General features: G+C 41.8%; 1 protein-coding gene across 1 annotated transcript in view; it reads left to right on the top strand.

The window, feature by feature from the left end:
- MYO1E (myosin IE) overlaps positions 1-22,376 on the top strand; it is a 189,310-nt gene that overhangs the window by 123,299 nt on the left and 43,635 nt on the right. The window contains exons 10-18 of the mRNA XM_079125860.1: positions 1,124-1,320; positions 3,830-3,910; positions 4,199-4,285; positions 6,997-7,083; positions 8,011-8,178; positions 9,127-9,212; positions 11,409-11,490; positions 15,766-15,872; positions 21,871-21,969. Coding sequence (XP_078981986.1) covers positions 1,124-1,320; positions 3,830-3,910; positions 4,199-4,285; positions 6,997-7,083; positions 8,011-8,178; positions 9,127-9,212; positions 11,409-11,490; positions 15,766-15,872; positions 21,871-21,969 — 994 coding nt within the window. The remainder of the gene's footprint in view (positions 1-1,123; positions 1,321-3,829; positions 3,911-4,198; positions 4,286-6,996; positions 7,084-8,010; positions 8,179-9,126; positions 9,213-11,408; positions 11,491-15,765; positions 15,873-21,870; positions 21,970-22,376) is intronic.

Below are 22,376 nucleotides of genomic sequence, written 5' to 3'. Positions count from 1 at the left end.
AATCTCGTCTCTGTTACTAGTCTTCCTGTTGGTAAGTTTCATGGCCTGGAACAAGTTGCTGACCCATGGGAGTCTTGATTTTTCTATCCAAGACCATAAAAATTACCCTGCTGCATGTTGTTAGGATAGAATAAGTGTGCTGAGATGTAACACCAGTCCCCTCCACTTTACTCCATCTGCCACCCCCAGGGGAATCTTCTTGTAATGTCCCTCTTTCGAAACCAGCTAGGTCCACTTTTGCCTCCTGCCCAGATATCTCTTAGCATTCAAGAACTGGAGTCCATCCCAAGCTTTTCACCTCAGCTTTCTGCTGCCGCCAGTGCTGGTCAACACAGTGTAGACCACCTCCAGCCACAGCCCCTGCATTCCTGCCTCTTCATCTTCGTGTATTCCTTTCCCCTCTCTACATCTGTCCGAATCCTGTTCATCCTTTTAGGCCTGACCCAAATGCCACAACGTCCTGTCTACTCCAGCAAGTAGCAGTATTCTCCTGTAGAAATTCAGAACTCTGTTGTCTGTCTGTGTCACATGTTCAACTAAGGAGGGTTATTTATTAAATTGTCTTTGCCTATCTAGGTTTTCTTCAAGATTTCTTAAATATTTTGTATCCTTTCCTCTATTTCATAACACATGGTAAGCACTCAGCAAGTAGGTGATTGGTTGGAGTTATCAGTTCAACGATAACAGGTGCTTCCAAGTCTTTAGAAATAATACTGTGAAAACATTACACCAAAAAGGAAGAAAACAATATTTGAGCCAAAGAAATGTTTCTTAATTGAGTTCCTTCCAGGCTGCCTTGCTGTGGACTTAGAGAAATGTCCATTTTCAGCATTTCACTGTGATCTCAGTAGGAGGGATTGGCCTGCCATCCTTCTTGGTTTGTATGGTTGGATGTCTCAGTCACCATAGGGATTTATTTATGTAATAGAAGGGCTATGAGAAATGAAATAGGTGGATGTGTGCAGGATTGCTGATAAGCAGCCTTCAGAAGAGTGGAAGTTTCAGCGGGTGGAAGGTGCCTTGAGTCTGTACATTTTGCACACACACAAATGCCTCCCTATGTTTGGGAGATGAATTGTCAGCTCTTCTGCAAGACAATCATGTTTTGTTTTATGTTTTACAGTCTTGGCTTTTCCTGCCTATCTGCTGGGCATAAACCAGGACCGGTTAAAAGAAAAACTAACGAGCCGGCAGATGGATAGCAAGTGGGGAGGCAAGTCTGAGTCCATCCACGTGACCCTCAATGTGGAGCAAGCCTGTTACACCAGGGACGCGCTCGCCAAGGCCCTGCACGCCCGCGTCTTTGATTTCTTGGTAGATGTAAGTAGACGTAGGTGGATAGCAGCCATGTTCAGATTTTACCTATAAGGAGTAAAACCTTAGTTTTACTTTGGTTCATTGGTTTTGGTTCATTCTTTTTAATCAGTACCTTACTTCGCTTTTTATCCTCACTCTGGTGCTGTGTGATCCTGCTTTTACTTCTAGAATTGCTCAGCAAGACACTTTAGCTAAACCTAAACAGTTTCTTCTGGACAAAGCATTTAGAAAAGCCAGGGCTAGTGACGCAAAAAAAAAGAGGAAACCCATGGTCCTGAACCTTTCTCAACTTGGGAGCCTAAAGGTTTAGTAATCGTGTTGCTTTGTGACAAATTAATCCACAACACAGCAGCCTGAAACAATAAGCATTTATTTTTCCCTCACTTTCTGTGGGTCATGTATTTGCGATTGGCCTATTGTGTTGGTCCTGACTCAAAGACCAGGTTGAAGGGTTAAAGGTATGGATACCTCCTATGGCTGTTGGCAGGAGGCCTCAGTTCCTTGCTACATGGGCTTCCACATAGAGTTGCTTGAATATCCTTACAGCTTCGCTGTTGGTTTTCCCTAGAGTAAGTGAGCTAAGAGAGACGGCATGAGTAATGAGCCACAAGATTTTTATGTCCTAATCTTGGATTTAGGTATTATCGCTTTGCCACAATTTAGTCCACTAGAAGCAAGTCAACAAGTATAGTCAACACTAAAGGGGAGGGGAATTCCACTTTTCAAAGGGAGGAATACTAGAGACTTTTTGGATATATTTTTAAATGATCACCAATGTTTTTTGTTATGGCATAATCAAACACGTATGCATATGTATGTAGTGTATATGTACTTATATGCTATGTATATTCTGAAATTTAGTCTTTTGGTTGTAGAGCTGACAATGCCATTCTGTGTCAAGCACTGAAGCCTCTAATGCTAGAATAATAGTAAGCATTTAGGTAGCAGTACATACCACATACCATTCATTTATTTCTTAAAACAACTCTGTAGCTTAGATATTATTTCTGATTTCCAGATAAATCAAGTGAGGCACAAAGAGGCTAAGAAATTTGCCCAATGCCACTCTGCTGTATGGTTTTGTAGGAGAATGTAGATATATAGATCTTCTACTTCTTTGACTTTTATGTATTCAGGCTAGAAAGAAACCCTAGGGAGACCTTGGTCAAGGGACAACAGCAAGGCCACTGGATCCAAGGAGTCTATTTTTGAACCTGAGTGGAAACACCTACAAAACTTAGGTAGGGTTAAGGTAGGGTAGGGTAGGGTGATTTTGTGTCCTCCTTGTAGCTATTTGAAGGATAAGATTGCTTGGGAAAGTCAGGGTCACACATTTGACTTCATTTTACTAAGCAGGGAGACACAGGCCTGAAGACTGGTGGATTTGCCAAGGCCAGGGAGTGTTTGAGGTACCTGGGACTAGAACCCACAGCTCTTGGCTCTGTTCAGGGTACCTTTCAGCTCTAGGCCTCCCACCTTCCTTCCTGTCATCCCTGGTTTTTTCTTTTTTTCAGTAATGTGGATGAATGCCTATGTAATTGGCATGATTTGAGCTGACATTTATTGGTCACTGACTGTGTGCCAGGCACTAGGCTAAGGGTGGTTTATCACTATTAGCGCACACACGCACGTGCATGTGCACACACACACACACACACACAAAATGCATCCTTTTTCTTTGTCTAGAGAACACATTTGGTACTTCAAAATTCAGGTGGTCACCACCTCTTGGAATCTTGTATTCCTTTGTTTTCTGCCTCCCTTACCAACCCCCTCTATGCTGTACCCATTAAAAATTAAGTTTATTTCATTGAATTGCATGGTCTTTTCTCACAGAAATCAAGAACACAGATTTAGGAACCGTAGTGCTTAAACTAAATCCCAAACCTTGCTTCTGGTCCCGTGCAATCATAGATGTTCATCTGGAAAATAGAGATACAGTGGTATCAAAGCTATTATGAGACTCGTGATGAGTATTAAGTATTGCCCAGCACGGGTCATACTCAAATACATGTAAACTGCATTTACTACCAACGTAAAATAATTGCTGTTATTATCTGTACACAATTTCCTATCCATGTAATCTCCTGGGAGCAGGGACTCTTGTCCTTGGTAACCCTGGCATATTGTGTTATATGATCATGAAGTGGCTGTAGAATCGGGGGCAGTGGAAATGACATTTACAGATTTTATAATATTGTGAATCATGTGGAATAGGTTTTCCTTCGAACATCCAAGATGACATTTTCTTCTAATTCTCAAGACTTCCTGAGAAAAACGAACTGCCAGAAAGTAATGGTTCTCATCATTAAGCAAACATTTTTAGCAGTATTTTGGATCCTAGTGGTTTTCTAAAGCACTTGACATTGCACTGAGACCTTTTTAAAGCCGCAAGTCACATGTCTGCACATTATCCTCTGTTTCCAAGTGGCAGTAATCCCACCCTCCTCACATGCCTTCTTATAATATGAATGAGAAGGAGCTAATTGCCCTGCTGTTTGTTTTCTCCTAGTCCATCAATAAAGCCATGGAGAAAGACCATGAAGAATATAACATTGGCGTCCTGGACATCTATGGCTTTGAAATATTCCAGGTAAAGCCAACTTGAATAATAGAAGATTGGAGGTCTGCAAGAAATAATTTTAGGCAATGAAAAAAAAAAAAAAAAAAGAAAGAAAAAGCTCATTTTTGCCTTTATAAGTTCTTCATGTACCTTTACCAAATTAGTTTCTCCTAAATATAAACTGTGCTTCCTTCTATTGATGCATCCAGCGTTGCTGTTAAAGCTTTTCACTTTGAGATGTTTCTCTAAATCACTAAGAAATGACTTTAAATGATTTTGTAAAATTATTACAGGCAACTACCCTTTTTTCCTCCCCAGAAAAATGGCTTTGAACAGTTTTGCATCAATTTTGTTAATGAGAAATTACAGCAGATTTTTATTGAACTGACATTAAAGGCGGAACAGGTAAGCAGTCTCTCTTCCTTCATCCTGTTCTGTTCTAATTTGGTTTAAGGGGTATAGATTTCTTCTTTGATAATAGATTTGGGTTTCAGACCTGTATTAGGAAATGTACCCAATAAAGTCACGTAGAAAAACCATATGCCATTGTGGCATTTTAGTTTATGAAATATAAATACCATCTGCTTCATTTTCTTTCTCCTTCAGTAAATGATGCTGTGAAATTGGACTTATGACTGGCTGTTTTTACTACACTCCGACTCATTGACCAAGTGGAAAATGGGAGCCTAGTTCCAACCCCAATTGTCTATGCATATACTGTGAACCAAAGGAAAAACTTGGTTTTCTCAGATTCACAGCACTCCCAATCTCCCCTAAAAGTAAATGTATTTTTAACAGAGCTGGCATTTTAATTCTTATTTGAGGTAACATGTCTTGCTGATAGCTTCTTCTAGAAGTCCAGTGCCATTTCCCTCTCATTCCTGATGCCACATTCTTAGATTCCTAGGGCCACCATAAGGAGAGACAGACTAGTTGGCTTAAAACAGCAGTTCTGGAGCCCAGAATCTGAAATCAGGGGTCACATTCTCTTCAAAGCATTGGGGGAGAATCCTTCCCAGATTCCCAGGATTCTTCCTCTTCCAGGTTCTGGTGGCTTCTGGCACTGCTTGGCTGTGGCAGTATAACTGTAGTCTCTGCCCCATCTTCTATATTTTTCTGTCCAAGCCTCTTTCTTCCTTTCTTCTATCTCTTTTTTCTATTCTTCTCTCCCACCTACCCTCACAACATATGTGTGTGAGTGTGGTGTGTGTGTGTGTGTGTGTGTGTGTGTTGTGGTACTGGGTAAACCCAGTGGTAGTGCTCTACAACTGAGCTACACCTCCAACCCCTTTTATTTTAGTTTGAGACAGGGTCTCACTAAATTGCTCAGGCTGACTTTGAACTTGCAATCCTCCTGCCTCAGCCTCCGAAGTCACAGAGATTAAGTGTGCACTATGGCGTCCAGCTTTCCTCTTCTCTCTTTCTTAAAGACACCAGTCTTAGAATTTAGGGGTTACTCTAAGTTCAGGATGATTTAATCATGAGCTCCTTAAATAATTAAATCTCCAAAGATTCTATTTCCAAACCTCACATTCTAAGGTTCTGGGTGAAAATGAAATTTGTTTGAATACTATTCTAGCTCCTCCATATCAAAGTCTATTTAGGGGATAATTTAGCGATGGAGTATTTTGGCCTCTGTTTAAGAAACTACAGTGATTAGTAGGGTTTCACACAAAGGCCTACCCTGGAATCCTGGCCTCCCCAAGGAAGGGAGTTGAGATGAAAGTAGCAGGAACTGGATCATATAGGTACTTTATAGGGTGTTACTCAAGACTCTTGATTTATGGTAAGTTTTATGGGAACCCTCTGAAGAATTTTGAGAATGAAGTGACATGATCTTCTTCGATTTTTGTGTTTTTGAAAAAGTTACTCTGGCTCTGTCAACTTTTAAGAGTGAAGTGATGCAGGGAAAACTGTAGCAAAGTGAAAGGTTAAAGTCGAGTTAAGAGACTACCTGCGGGAAACTGAGCAAGAAATGGTGGGGGCTCAGGCAACGATGGTAGCAGTGCCGGTGGTAACATGGTAATAGGCGTTCAGATTCAGAATCGGGTATGTATTTTGGAGCGTGGACCCAAGAGGACTAGATCAAAATAATTAGCAGGACGCTAAGAAGGAAAGAGTAATCAAGGATGACTCCTAGATTTATAGCTTGAATGACAGGACCAATAGTGTGACTGTTGACTGAAGGCTCAGATTAGAAGAGCATTTGGCAAAAACAGTGGGAGATGTGGAAGCAGAACTCCTCTCCACATAGTAAATTTGAGAGGCCTACGTGCATTTACCTGGAGAGTCCAAAACAGGGAATGCGTGAGTCTGCCACTCATTGCTGAGGTATAGACTAGAAAAATAAATCCAAGTTTTGTTAGCTTATATATGTTATTCAAAGCCATTGGATTGTTTACAGTAACTGAGAAAAGAGGGTTGAAATAACAAGACAGCTGGAAAATTGAGTCCTGAGACTCTCCATCCTATATAAAGTTCTGAAAGAAAGCAAGACCACTGAGGAAGGAGAAGAACCAGGACAGTGTGGTTCTTCACATGGTGTTCTTCACTTTAAATGACAACTGATCTGAATGAAGAATGTTTTCTTAAGTACCTGGAGGCTAATCTGTACTACTATGCTATGTTTAAACCAAAGAGAGATTTTTTTTTTTTTTTTTTTTGTAACTGGACCAAATAGATTAAACAATATTAAATTGTCATTTTTGTCAATGAAAAACAATTGTATTATAGCAACTTAATATGGTTCAAACTAAACATAAAAGTCACCAAGTTATGAAATATTCCTTTGTAAAGAATGGAGGAACTTTAGATTATACAGAGGGAAATGAGAGGATAGAGGGAGCAGGAGTATGAAAGATGGTGGAATGAAACAGACGGTATTACCCTATGTACATGTATGATTACACGAATGGTATGAATCTACATCATGCACAATCATAGAAACAAAAAGATGTACCCCATTTGTGTACAATGAATCAAAATGCAGTCTGTAGAAATTTTTTAAAAAGGCATATTGAAAAAAAAAATAAGTAAGTTCCTAGTTTTTATTGAAAGGCATTCAAGTTTTTCTCTTTCACAGTGATTTATGTGAGTACCTGGTTTCTGTCATACAGGAAGAATATGTTCAAGAGGGAATAAGATGGACGCCCATTGAGTACTTTAATAACAAAATTGTGTGTGACCTCATAGAGAACAAAGTCGTGAGTATGGGTTTGGGGAACCCCTTCCCTAGTTTACATGAAGTGGTTTTTGTGCTCTGTGACATTGTTTTAGGACAGGCAAATTAACAACTCCAATTTACAGAGAACATTAATAGTTACATTGGTTTTGTGTATACGTGTGTGTGTGAAAACAGAACAGTAAAGTTTTATTCTTCTGGTAAATACGACGTGTGTATGAGTAAAACATCAATTTGCAAACAGAAGTTGTTGCTGAATTCTAGAAAATAGCCATCATTTACATTGATGACATAGCTTATAAAGAGCAATAAAACAGGCCCTGTCTTCAAGTCCAATCCTAAGAAATGGCTCATGAGAAAAAGCTGTGTAGACAGAGATCTCTAAAGAACTGTTTTTGTTTGTTTGGTTGGTTTTTTAATAAAAGGGAGAAACAGCAAATACTCAAGACCTCCATAGACAACTTGGTCAGTAAGTAAACTATCATGTCACAGCAGGGAAATAATAAGTAGGATATAAAAGACTGCTAAATGATAAAAGGTAATGCATTATAGCATGTAGAGGATGTAACTATCAGCAATATCTATATGAATGACAGGCTGAAAGAGAATATTAAGAAATGAATTAGGCTCAAAGGAAAATGTTTTAATTTTATTTTGGCTTATTAAAGTCAAACAGGAGTGAGCAGATAATGATCTGTACATGACTTTAAATAAACTTAAGGGAGTTGAACAGCTTCTTGGAAAATGGATTTTGCTCCGACTGAAGCAAAGTCACAAATAGTGACTCCCCATTTGGGACTAAGTAAATTATTACCTGAAGAGGAAGACTGACTTTCAAGATGGTACCTTAGCTCTAGGGAACAGTTTCCTTGCTTAAGTGAGGACCTGATTGTCACTGGGTATTTTAGAAGGGTCAATCATGGGGCTTTCGCCTTGTTGGTCCCACCAGAACCCTCCTGGGATCATGAGCATCCTGGATGACGTGTGTGCCACCATGCACGCTGTGGGAGAAGGGGCTGATCAGACACTGCTGCAGAAGCTCCAGATGCAGATTGGGAGCCATGAGCACTTCAACAGCTGGAATCAAGGCTTCATAATTCACCACTATGCTGGGAAGGTAGGGCCAGTGACCAGGGTCCAGCAGGAGAGGAAAGTGATCCATTTTAATGTCTTGCTGTTCCAACCTTCTGGTCTATGATCTGTTTTCTTATGAAGCAAATGAGGTCCGTGTCCATATGCCTCACTGCATTTTATTCATTCAAAAAATAGTACCCATGAAGTATTTGAGGAGACAAAAACAAAATACTGTTTACGCTACTGCATATTTTTAAAGCATGAATCACCCTGATAATATAGTAATGCACGAATGGATTTTTATCTTGCCCCTTGCTGAATTCACAAACTTGCATTCCTTGCCTGCCCAAGCCCACTGGGAGTATAAATCAGACCAAAAGTTTACTCTGGTGTTTGTTCTCATGAAATCATGAGTATTAGGTGCTTACTGAGTGCTGGGTTCTGTGGGGGTGCTGGTGTAAGGTGAGGTCATGGCTGTTGGGGACTTCCTGGTCCTGTGGAAACCCACTGGTCTCATCTTTCATCCCAGTTGGTCTCTTATTAACCAGGGTCTCCAAGCATGAGTTTCTGGCCAGATTGGTGCAACTCCAATAACCATTTCTGGAAAGAATTACAAAACTCCAGATGACCTGGCCCATTGCAATGGATTAATGAGCATGAGTTTCACTCTTATTCTGTCTTGCATGAATTTAGGAAAAGAATTAAATTTATTGCTTAAACACCCCCGTTGATTCCTTGAAGAAAGGGCATGTGATCTGAGAGCTGGAGTCCTGGTCACGGGTCACTGGGGCCATCTGGGCAGCCAGGTGTTCATCCGTATCTGCAGGCCATCTCCAGCTAATACAGCCCTCAAGGGACAGTCCATGGTCAAATCCCAAATGCCCCATCTGGAAACACACATTCTGGTGAGGATAGCCATGCCCATTGGGTATTCTTTTATCCAAAGAAAAATATGAAGAATAAAATTAGATTTCTTGCCATTCTTGTCCAGGTATCCTACGACATGGATGGCTTTTGTGAACGGAACCGTGATGTGCTTTTTATGGATCTGATTGAACTCATGCAGAGCAGCGAGCTGTAAGTGTTACTTGCCTCATCTAATTGTGATACAGGTTTGAAATTTTCAATATTAAAATGAACTTGTGGTATTTGAGTGTTAGCATTTTGCTCCCCTGAACTGTGGAGTCTGGATTATGATTTAACTATTGGTTTCTCAAAATAGGGTTCCTTTTTCTAATCTCAATCTCTCCCTTATGCCCCTAACAATTCGGGTCCCCAAAATCCAAATGCTGTCTGTATACCTAGCTTCTACTATTATGAGGGAAGAGGGACCACACCCGGTTTAGACTGGGTGGCCATTTAAGAGTGGAACAGCCTACTTCTATGATCCTTTGCCCTTGGAACAACAGCAAAAGAATTTTCCATTGTTGGTTCATTTTAAAAGACGGCTAATGGCTTAACAAGATCTGAGTTAGGGGCTGGGGTTGTAGCTCAGTGGTAGAGCACTCACCTAGCATATGTGAGGCACTGGGTTCTGTTTGCAGCACCACATATAAATAAATAAAATAAAGGTTCATTGACACCTAAAGAATATAAAATTACAAAAATGATCTGAGTTAACCTGTGTTCCTGAGGTATTGGAAACTCAAGAATTCTGGGAGGGGCAACAAGGGAGGATTGACTCAAAGATCCATTTTAACTCCCAGGGCCTGTGTAAGCTGCAGGGGCTGAGCAGTGGGAGCATCCCTGGCAAGCTTCTGGAGCTCTCAGCACCAGCTCTGTGTAATGGCTCATGGATAAGGAGACGTAATGAGCTTGAGTGGCCCATATGTGCCAGGCAAATGCTTTGTTACCCAGCCTTCCAGATCTTAGGGTTCTTAGAGCTGCTTCCCAGTAAGATCTGCCCTTTCAGTCTCCTTTACTTAAACCGCCCTGACATCAAGGCTGACTTCTCTTAGGACAGACATCCAACCAGTGAAGCAGAGGTCCTGGTAACTTTCTAAGAACATTCTAACAACAATGAAAGTAAAATAGAGCTTCCTTTTCAGGTCCTGGTCAGAAGTCATTCTGCTCCATATATACCCCGCATCCCTCCCAACTCTTGCCCCGCACCTCCTTGTGTATACCACCACTTTTGAGATGTCAGGATTCTTTTCATTCAGAGCCCATAAAATCAATTTGTTCCTCTCTAACAAGGTCAGGTAAGCCACAAGTCCTGGCTTGTGGGTTTCATAGCAGCCAGGTGAAGACTCACTTCCAGTGATAGTTTTTAATTATTAAAATTCCTGCTAAGTTCAAGCACAATGGATGGTTCCACATAAACTCCTGTCATATAGCCATGGTGCACTGTTTTGTAAACGTATTGGCTGCAAGTGTCTATAATTACGTCTGGTTAAGTTAAAAGCAGATTGCCAGGGATGAGGGATTCTGGGAAAATTCTAGATACCCAAAAAGTTACTTAGGAGGAAATGAGTTTGAGTGTTACGTTGCCAACTTACATGGATCACTTCATTCACTCAGAAAATATTTATTAAGCTGCTACTATGTACCATGCCTTGCTTCAGACACCCGAGGCACTAAGGTGATTAAGACACTGCCCCTGCCCTGTGTCTGGTGAAGCAGGCACGTCAGCACGAGCAGCTCAGTTAGAACTACTGAGAATAGACATCCAGCCAGTGAAACACTGGAGACCTGCTGTTGTTCTGCTTGGAATTGCACATACTTAGAGCAGTTTGTGAAGGTTTTCTGTGTGGCAGTGAAGACCAGGTGGTACTGGTATTTGTGAGCAGAGACCACTGATGCCACTGAGTACCCTCCAAAGTGTAGGACACCCACTTTCAACAAAGTATTTTCCAGCTGTGACCATCAGCTCCTGTCCAGGCTCATAAACCCTGCACCAGAATACAGTGACCTCTTCACTGAATCCAGACTCTCCACACAATTCCTTAAATTCCAGTCTGTCTTCCTAAACCCATATCCTCTTGCCTCTGATGTGTTCTATCTTCTAGGTGTACCTCACATCCAGTGGGTGGGGATGTACGAAAGCCAGGGTTTAAAAATTTTTCATGTTAAAAATCCTTCTTTGTGCCTTTTGTCGGTTGTTCATTTCCCCTGAGTCACATCTTTCTGGCTTGCGCTGTGAGTCAGATGACCTCTCAGTGGCCAAGGTTATGTGCTTCTGGACAGTGCCCCACCCCTTTTCTACAGAAGTAGGCTTTTAGCCACCAAGGCACTTACAGATTGCTAACCCATTCTCTCTCTCTCCTTTTCCAGACCTTTTATAAAATCTTTATTTCCTGAAAATCTGCAAGCTGACAAGAAAGGACGCCCAACTACTGCTGGAAGCAAAATAAAGGTTCGTTCTATTTGGGAAAGTTTGTAGGTTCCTATAAGAGTTAGGGTTCCCTAGGAGTCAGGAACTGTACCCCCAGGCCAGAAGGGGGCAATGGAATGGCACAGAAATGCCCACAAGTAATAGGCTACTTGTAAAAAGGTCACAGGATGCAAGCTGAATTTGACTTGGCTGTTCTGAAACCCCAAATGGATATTAAGTACCTCATAGTAAGCAGATGACAATCAGCTACTTTCTACAAATCTGGAAGAACTTATGTTAAACGATCACAAGTTTTGTGGTTCAGAGCCATGTTTCGGATCGTGATGACAGTTTTCCAGGCCAGGTTCCAAAATTTGCCAAGTACGGAACATTACTTGCCTAAAATTCTGCTTTATCTTTTAGGGTAAAGACTTGATATAAAAATTTTAAAAGGTCTGGGGATGTAGCTCAATGGTAGAGCACTTGTCTAGCACATGTGAGGCCCCGGGTCTAATTCTTAGCATCACAAAAGACAAAACCAGAAAAGCACCAACTTGCACCTGGTTTCCTCTACAAAACCTGAAGGTTCCTCTTGGTTGGAATCTTCCGCTGCTATGAGCTTCCACTGATGGTTTCCTTTACTCCAGCCAGGGTCTCTGCCCTCAGCAAATTTACCAGGTGCTGGGGAGGCAGGCTTTGCCCCTTGAAGCCTTGCAGATGAAGAGCCAGAGAAGAGAATGGACAGCACCAGTCACGGTGTCCATGAGGCTGGGCTTCTCTAGGAGGGCCCACCCTGCATCCCTTCTCACTGGGTCTTGCGTTCCCCTCCTTGTTGGGAATTGCAGACACATCTGGCCACAAGGTGTCTTGAAGTCAGAAGGAAGTCTTAGAGCTTTGCTGGAGTTCCCTGTGGGTAGTGAGTACTCTACATTATCTGAGCCATTGCATTGTGAAATTCTTTGTTCCTAATTATACTCTGAATTGAGAGTTTATGTCAAGTAAACTTGATCATGTAACTCTGAGTAGTCAGTGAACTATTTTCTAAGATCATTTCCAGTTAAAAATATTTTCTTAAATATCATGCCAGTTAAATACCTCTCCAACTTTACAAAGAGGTCATTTAGTGGTTGATAGTAGGCTTTGGCCTTCAATTGCCTATGTTTAATTTCAACTCTGACTTTCACTCTCTGCTTGATTACCAGGCTGTTACTTTAACTCTCAGTGCCTCTTTGGCTTATCTGTAAGATGGAGAGCTTAGTACCTATCTCAAGGGGTTGATGTGATGATTAAATTTAATAATTCATTTAAAGCATTTAATACAACACTTGAAACATAGTCTATACAAAATGACTGTTAGTTTCTCTTATATGCCTTGTTAGTTCCCTCCCTACATCATATTTGTGTCTATTTAATTTTCTTTCTTTTTCTTTCTTTTTTAATATTACTACGAGGTGAACCCAGGGTTGCTTTACCACTTAGCTATATCCCCAACCCTTTGCATTTTTTATCTTGATACTGGGTCTCACTAAATTGCTGAGGCTGGCCTTAAACTTGGGGTCCTTCTGCCTGAACCTCCTGAGTCCCTGGGATTGCAGGATACACCACTATACCTGATTCATCTCTGCTTAATTCTGAAGGGACATTTTTATGTGCATGTGCTGGATCCCCTGCAGATGGCCCTTTCCTCCTTGTTCACTCTGTGTCTAAATCCATGGCGTCCTTTCACTGAGCCTTCCTGGATAAGCCCAGCCTCATGGACACCATGACTGGTGCTGTCCTTTTTGTTCTCTGGCTCTTCAACTCCAAGGCTTCATGGGGCTAAGCCTGCCTCCCCAGCACCTGGTAAACTTCCTGAGGGCAAAGATACTGGCTGGAGTAAAGAAAACCATCAGTGAAAGCTCATAGCAGTGGAAGATTCCAGCCAAGAGGAACCTTCAGGTTTTGTAGAGGAAACCAGGTGCAAGTTGGTGCTTTTCTGGTTTTGTCTTTTGTGATGCTAAGAATTAGACCCGGGGCCTCACATGTGCTAGACAAGTGCTCTACCATTGAGCTACATCCCCAGTTCTTTTTTTAAAAATTTTATTTTGAAACAGGGTCTCACTAAGTTGTCCAGGCTGGCCTTGAACTTGGGATCCTCCTGCCTCAGCCTCCTGAGTGACTGGGATTACAAGCATGTGCTTCCAGGCCCAGCTTGCTTGGGTTTTGTTGTTTTTTAAGGCAGTCTTACTATGTTGCCTAGGTGGACCTCGAACTCCTGGCTCAAGGGATCCTACTGCCTCAACCTGGGAGCTGGGACTGCAGGCACTGGACATCCTGCCTGACTTTGCAGGCTATGTTCTGAGCTGGAGGGCAAAGTCCTCTGAATTATAGGTACCTCATGTTCAAAGAGCTGGAGAATCTTAATAGCCACAGGGCAACCACTGGGATAATCCTCTGCGGCAAGAGTTGAGGGCAGGGAATAGGTGACGTTTCCGTGAGGCCTCAGATATTAATGTCTGTGTGAAGTTTCTGACTCATGGCTTCACTTCCAGGTTCTGGATAAGAATTTGCTCTGGGCTGGAAAATCTAGTCATAAGACTGTCACATTCAGAGCCAAGGGGTTCAGATCATCAAGGTTGCAAATGACTCACTTCCAGGTGGTCTGGATTATTACCCTATAAACAGAAGAATGGGGATAAAGGCCTTTCTCACCTTCCCTTTCTTTCCTTCATATTGGTGTCTTCTTGAATATCCAAAATTGCCACCTTTCTGAGCTACTCCAAATGTTTAGGATGACAGATTTCAGGCCATTGTCGAGGGAGGTCAAGCTGAAGTCAGCCATCTTATTTGCAAAGGGGTTATTCTCACCCCTGATCATACCATCTTTAGTGGATTGTTGACCTCTGTTTACCTGGTGATGTACCAGGAATAAAAGTCTCCCTGGTTTTTATGTCCCCTCTAAGACACCTCTTGAAGATACAGTCATGACGCTAGTCTTGTATCTTCCATTTCCACAGTATTTTGCAGATATCATTAACTATTATTGCAATGATTCCTCAAGATAGAAGCCTTGAAAGGATTTTCCAAGTGCAGTCTATAGCATCAAAGAAGATAAGAGGCAATTTGCTTTTTCTTGAGAGGGCTTCACTTTGATAGGACGACCTTCAGCTCTGTCCTCCATTTCAATCAGTGCAAAGAAGGCTGTTTTCTACACATCTAAATAGAGAACTTAATTCACCAATGAGCATCTTGCTTTGAACATACCCAATGGTTTTTCTCAAGGGTTTCAGATTTCCCAAACCCATGAAAACAGAAAAGCCCTAATTGAGGGAGCAAATCCCTATTGCAAGCAAATCCCTTCTGCTGACTGGGATGGTTTCCCGGCTTTGGAGATCCCTCTTTGCTCTTTCCTTTTAGAGGTTTTCTCTTTTCACCCTGATTTGCTTGGAGGGACAGTTATCATGTGCCACATCTGTGGGCTCACAGGGTGTACTCAGCTGTGATGGGAATGCTGACATGAGCTTGTCTCCTATTTCTTCAAACAAAACACAAGATTCTCATGATTTGAAATATATCCTGAGCAATTCCAGCTTTATTTATGTAGTTTTTCCTGTTTGAACTCAATTCTGTTTCGGGTAGCCTTTAATAATGGTTTTATTTGGAGTGTTTTAGCTTTGTGAAGGAATAAGGGACGTGCCACAAGGAAAGTGCTCAGAGTCTGCAGGTTTATAAAGGTACATACTGAGGAAGAAGCAGACTTAAGTGGCATACGAGAAGTTTTAACTTTGGAGATTTTTATCATGTTCACAACTTTCAATTATGAATTTCTATCAGTTTAATAAGGTGATTGTTTGTTGATTAGATTCCAAGAAAGAGAATGCAGGGGATTCAGAGATTTTCATACTCATTTGTAGTTTTTTTTTCTTTTTTTATGAGAACAATGAATTTGCAAAGGCCCTCTATCAACATAAATTGAACTTAATTTGTTAGTAATTAACATCCTTCCTTGTACCCCATGAAAAGAATTGTATGTGTAGATTACTTGTTTTTTTTTTTGTTTTTGTTTTTCTGGTTGTTTTATTAACTGTACTAAAAATGCTTGGTCGCTTTCAACGATCAAATTTCCAACCCATTTAAGAGTGGAAAAAATCATCATAAAAATCGGCAGAGCTTTAAGAATGCTTAGTAGACCTGATCATGCTTAATGAACAAATTGTCATGACAATTAATTTCTAGCTATATTTTACCATAGTTAGACTTTAACAAGTCTCCTTTGAAAGTTGGACTCACTTTAGAAAAAGTTCTGTGTTTCTAACTGATATCGTTCTTCCTGTCTAGAAACAAGCCAATGATCTTGTGAGCACCCTGATGAAATGTACACCCCACTATATTCGCTGCATAAAACCAAACGAAACCAAGAAGCCTAGAGACTGGGAGGAAAGCAGGTATGGTGTCTGGGAGGTGGAGGGGAGGTGGAGGCTGGCCTGGGGCTCTGGCACACTCTACCCTCTGCCCACTGTGAGCCACCTCAGGCAGGAGCAGTTCCAGTTGCCCATGCATTCTTATCATCTGTGTCTGGGTCTTGAATTTATCACAACAAAGCCTATACATCTTTCCCCTTCCCTAATCTTCCTATTAATGCCGTTCAATTCATAATTAGTAATTTATAATTTTGATCATGGCTAGTCTGGTGGCAGACGGAAAAACCAAAACCTTAATACTGTAAAGTTGCGATGGTTTAAAAATTAATTTATTAATTAAAAATTTAGTCATTTATTAATTAAAAATTAATTAATTAATTCAGATATTCTTAGTGCTCAGCTCCTGCTTGGTACCCATAGGATGCGGTCCAGGATGCTTGGCTTGGGTCTAGAAGGGAAGGGCTAAAGAGCAGGTTGAAAAGCAATCTGTCAGTCACTGGAGCTCAGACAATACAGGACATGCTGGGGGTTACTGAATTCCACTGAAGCACCAGGAGAAGGAGCAGAGGGATTGGGAGGGATGAGGCTGGAGGGAAACCTGTGGGCACAATGAGGCTTGGTAAGCCCAAGTCTTTTGAGGAAGCCCATGTCACTGCTCCTCCCATGAATTATACTTAGGACCCTAACCTAAGCTTGAAAAGTGGGGTGTTAAGTTGAAAACCAATAAGGTATTGACTAGAGGATATCCATCTGGGTATCCAGACACAAGTTCCTAGAAAGCCAGACCTCATAGTCCATGGACAGTGGGTGGGGAAGATCTTGTGGTGGGGTAACTTGAACTGCAGAGTGGACCCAAGTCATTACCCTCAGATGCATGAGCCTACTAGAATGCCACCTCTTTTCTTTTCTCTTGGAGAAAAGACAGTAGACTTTTTTAGGCATCATGTGACTAAATCAAAGGTTTAACAACCGGAAGACCAGGATTAAAATTCACAGCTGCTGATTACTTCCTTTCAGAAATAAGTATAGGTCCATTTCCCAACCTACTAGCAGGATCCTCCATCAACCGTAGCAGATAATAAATACTTGATCCTTTATAGGAGGGAAAAGAGTAAAAAAAAAAAAAAAACAAATCCCCACCCAGGCAACACAGTCACTCTCTGAAGGTCCTTCTTCCCATCTACCATGTCATGATGCAGTCTGAGTCTGTCTTCTCATCTTAGGGAGCCCTGCTGCTGCACTGAGCTTCTGACTGGCCGTGTCATGGTCCTGGACTTTCTGCATAAGCTCCTTGGGAGATGCAGTTTCCTATGGCCTCTCTTCCATTGAATCTCTGAAATTTTTTAATGTGGTTTGAGGTTCTTCCCATCCTATCCTCTGATGAGAAACTCACAACCAGGTGATGAGCCCATCTGTGGGCAGCTCTCACTCGGGCACTCGACTGACCTTTCTCTAAGTCACTATGGCCCAAATCCTAGTCTCTGCATTATTCTCACTACCTTTTTTTTTTTTCTTTTTCTTGAAGTAGTAGGGATTGAACCCAGAACCTCGCGTGTGCTGGGCACGTGAGCTACGTCCTCACTGATTACTTTTCCACTTTCTAGCTCTCCTGTTGTTTCAAGGCCACAATTGTGGTTCCCTTGATCTTCTCTTGCATGAGCTAATGGTCCTGTTCTTTCAGCAGTGCCTCTAAGACATGGGATTCGATCATTTCCCTTCTTAGTTTTTGACCTGGGCATGCTTAATTTGTTCTTTACTTTTCTGAAATATGTTTTTCAGTTTCTCCTTTGAGGCCAAGACTAGCGGCATTATCATCTCTTCCCTCCTGAAAATTGAAAACATCTTCTTCTGCCTTTCTACACTGGTTCTTAAACTTGAGTGTGCTTATGAACCCCCGAAGAATTTGTTAAAACTCAGATGTCTCGCTGGGATTGTGGAACATGCCTGTATTGTCAGAGGCTCAGGAGGCTGAGGGATGAGGATTGCAAGTTCAAGTCAGCCTCAGCAACTTAGCAAGGCCCTGAACAACTTAGCGAAGCCCTGTCTCAAAATAAAAAATAAAAAGGGCTGGGGATATGGCTCAGTGGTTAATCACCCCTGGGTTCAATCCCTGGTACCAAACAAGCAAAACAAAACAAAAAACTCAAAGATTGCTGGGCTCCACTTCCAGGGTTTCTGATTCAGTGGCCCTGAAGAGAGGGTCCCAGGGATGTGCATTTTCAAAAAACATGCTGATGACAATGGCTTATGATGCATCACATCTTGAGAACCTCTGATCTTGAGCCAGGGGCAGCACAGGATTTGGAAGTTGTGTCCTGGTCTATTACTAACTACCGTATCCCCTCCCTCCTCAGTTTCTTGCTCTTTTAAACTAAGGTTCATTCTAGAATAGGATCTCCATTCTGACAGAATAAGTGCTGTGAAAATCGCTTGCCATGGTTAGTCTGCTCTGTCTCCGTGTCACTCTTACACTCACCCCTTCCATACCCATGTGTGCACATCTCCCCACCACCACCACATGCAAACACACACACACACACACAAGATGGATGGTCTCATAGGCAACCTCAGAAATAAATTACAAGAGTCTTGGGAGCCAAAGTATTGCTAATGGGCACGTAAGCCCATTCTTCGCCCATTTCAAACTGTCCATCTTCTCTTCCCAGCAAATAATCTTAAATAAAAATATATATTTTTGCCCCATAAATTCAGCACCCTGCCCAGCACACCCTGCCCTGGCCCACAGAGTTAACTCTGCTAAAAGCCCCTTTGATTTAGAAGTGGGAAGTGGTGCCGTCACTGCTGCTTGCAAGTTCCCCAGCCCTGATTCTAGCTTGTTGTAAATTCTAGCCTGATTTATTGGAATATCAGAAAATCCTTCAAGTAAGACAATGATACATTTCATTAGTAAATCCTCATAGGGCTTTCTCGTAGTCTTTCTTTTTATTCTTTTTTCTTTTCTTTTCTTTTCGTATTTTTTCTTTAGTGACTCCCTTTATTTGAATTTCAGCAAAGAGCATGATAAGCAGTCATGTAAATGGGTTTAAAGATGCTGAGGAGTGAGTTGGTCAGTGTTTATGTGTGTTTCAGTAGGACTGCCTCCTGGGACTCCCCCCTCAATCCTGGGGCACATTTGTCAGCAGCAGGTGGTTTCACTCCCTCTGTGAGTGTGTATGTGGGGCCGTGAGAGGGCACCATGTGTCTCTGGCAGGGGTTACATGCTCAATTAAGCTTCTCTGCAGAGAAGGGTTGCTCATTCAACAAGTTTGTGGGGTGTGGGGTTTTTTTTTTCCTGTTGCAAATGTGTTTTTGTTTGGCTTCTGGCAAAGTTGCTTGCCCTGGATTTAGAATTGCTGCCCTCGTGAAGTTCCCAGGCCTTGGCCGACTTGAGTTAATGGCTGAGGACAGCCTTGGAAAGGATCCCTCCCAAGAGACAGAAATGGCACAACCAGGGGAACAACTGGGTGGTGTCTGGCCAGGGTCTACTGAGGAAGTGACAGCGCTCTAGGAATGTGCAAAAATCAACTTGGGTTCTTCAGTGATTTAAAATTTTAAACATTACAGGATTTGTTAGACTGATTGTTCTACTGAAGGAAATTTCTATAAGACCATTTCCTGAAGGTGGGGAAAAAATGATGAATAAAACAGCATTTGAACATGATTCATGGGAAAGGCATGTTTTTGCTTGAATCAATGGGTGGTACATCCCTGCCTTGGCAGCTTGGCCTGACGCTGGTATTCGTGAAAAGTACTGTCAAAAGAGCAAATGCTGGAAACAGGCATTTTGTTTGTGTTTTCCTTACTAGAAAAAAGGCCAGTGGTGAGTTTCAGATTTGGAGGACAGAAGAATGGAAAATTAATTATTTTCCAGAATCAGTTTCTGCCACTTTAGTTGAACAGATCTGTCCCTCCACCCCTGCCACATCTCCCTCTGTCTCTTTCTCTTTTTCTCTCTGTGCCTTTTCCAGGCAAATGTGGATATTAAATATTGATTCTTTCATACAAGGATTTTTTAAAAGTTAGTCATCTTGGAGGAGGCAACCTGTGTGGTTGTCAACTCAAAAAAGACTGACTTGAGGCTCTTTAAACATCCCTCACTGTGACTCCTCATCCTTCCCATGAACGTCTCTCCCCGCTTCAAGCTTCATCGCGTCTGTCCTCACCTCCCAGCACCCCATGCTGCAGGCCTTTGCCTTTCTCAGGCTCTTTTCCTTCTCCTCTGCACATGATAAATTCCAACTCATCCTTCTTGAGGCATGAAACCTTCTTCTAAGAATCCTGCTGTGTGAGAAATCCATTTCCTTGTCTATTCTCCCATCCCAGCGTACTTCGTGTAGCTGGCAATGTATTACAATATTAACAGCTTTACATCATTCATGCCGGGAACTAAGTGACTTAGAGGGAAGGCACTCATCTAGTAATTTATCACCATCCTCATTTTACAGAAGAGGTAACTGAGTCACAGAGCGGCTACATAGGAGCAGGACCACGAGTACACAGCAACCAGCTCCAGAACCTTGCTCTTCACCACTGCCCTGGCTGTGTGGAAGGAATCACTGTTGCCTTTTTTGGGGACAGGGTCTATAGTAGTCATCAACAAGTATGAGGCTTATTTGGAAATATGGTTTCTATGAAAGCTTTGCTGAAGAGACAGATGTTGGGACCCTGTGTGAAGCTTGAGTGAGGGGACTTCTAATGACTTTTTCAGCATTAGTGTGAAACCACCCTCTGGAATCCATCATTAGTGTGGTTGACCAAATGTACCAAATGGGGATCATGAGGAAGCTGCCTTCCAACCAGAGCACAATTCCCACATCCCATCTTCAAAAGCGATTTTCCTTTTAATTTCTAATTTCCTTAAGTACCATGTGTCCAAGTATCTGTTCAGCCAGCCTGCATCATATGCAGCCCAGGCCCAATGTTTCTTTCCGTGGATGATGAGACAAGTGTTCAAAACCTGTCTTCGGGTGTTCAGGACCCTGCTGCTCAGCAAGGGATGAATTTTCACAATGTACATGTCCCCCATCTTCCCATCTGCCAGACCTCTCAAGCCAGCACCTCCAAGGCGTTGGGCATGGGGCTTGTGTTCTTTTAGGAAAATGCCTGAGTGGCAACATCCACCTACTGGTACTCTGCATCCATTTTCCAAAATATACTGTTTCACTTTTATGAAAATCAGCCAAAACTATCATTCAAATATATTTTAAACCATTTTAACTTTGGCATTTGAAATTAATAGCTTCGTACACTTTTCTTAACTTGGATTAGAAAAATCCTAGAACAATTGTCTCACAAAGTCTAGAATCAATGTAGAACTTAAGATTCAATATCAAAAATGGCTCCAGTACCAGGAGCAGTGATGCCCTCCTGTAACCTGTCAACTCGAGAGGCAGAGGCAGGAAGATCATGAGTTCAAAGCCAGCCTCAGCAACTTAACAAGTTCCTGAGCAACTTTTGAGACCCTGTCGCAAAATAAAATAAAAAGGGCTGGGGATGTGGCTCAGTGGTTAAGCACACTTGGGATCAGTTCCTGGTACAAAAATAAAAATAGCTCCAGTATAATTTAATTCAAAACTTAAAATTTAAACTTAAAAGTTCTCTCCTTCATTCTTTTGAAAAAACAATATTCTTGTTCATAATCCAGGTAACAGTTTATGGGGCTTTGTTTGTTTTTATTTGTTTTTTGAGATGAGGTCTCGATATGTTGCCCACGCTGGCCTGGAACTCCTGGGCTCAAGCAATCCTCCTACTTCAGCCTCCCAGATAGCTGGGACAACAGTTGTGCACTATCACACCTGGCTTTGAGTTTTTATTTTACCATCATTAGAAATAAGTATGTAATGTCCTCTTACATAACTGCAATGTTTCACAATATTTTAAAAATTAATATATGATCCGAGAGGTCAGCTTAGTGTCTAAATACTATAATTTATGTATTTTTAATATGTTTCCCTGCAGCTCGGTAAGTGTATAGGAAGCAAGGATTCTCTAGTAATGCCAGGTGCCATTTTCTCTTTTGTAGGGTAAAACATCAAGTGGAATATCTGGGTTTGAAAGAAAACATCCGAGTGAGAAGAGCTGGCTATGCCTATCGGCGCATCTTCCAGAAATTCCTACAGAGGTAATGCACCAGTGACTCTGGACTTTATTTTATTTAAATAATGTTAACTGAGATATAATCACATGGAATTCATCCACTTAAAGTAAGTGATTCAACAGCCTTTACATCCACCGAGTTGTGCATCCATCACAACTAGAGCATGCTCCTACCCTGAGAAGATGCCCACCCTCCTTAGCTACCAACTTCATCTCTCTCCCCTGACCTGCACAGCCACTGTTCTACTTCCTGTCACTTTAGATTTGTCTATGCTGGTCTCTTCCTAAACACAATCTGATACAAGTTCTCATGACCAGCTTCTTTCACTTAGCAGAGCATTTTCAAGATTCGTCCATATCACAGCCTTCTGCGCAGCATTCCTATCTATTGCCAAGGGTGTTTGTGTTCGATTATTGTGTAGATGGACCATG

This window comes from Sciurus vulgaris (assembly GCF_902686455.1).
Source record: "Sciurus vulgaris genome assembly, chromosome: 2".
Taxonomy (NCBI): Eukaryota; Metazoa; Chordata; class Mammalia; order Rodentia; family Sciuridae; genus Sciurus; species Sciurus vulgaris.
This window is presented reverse-complemented; position numbering and strand designations above follow the sequence as displayed.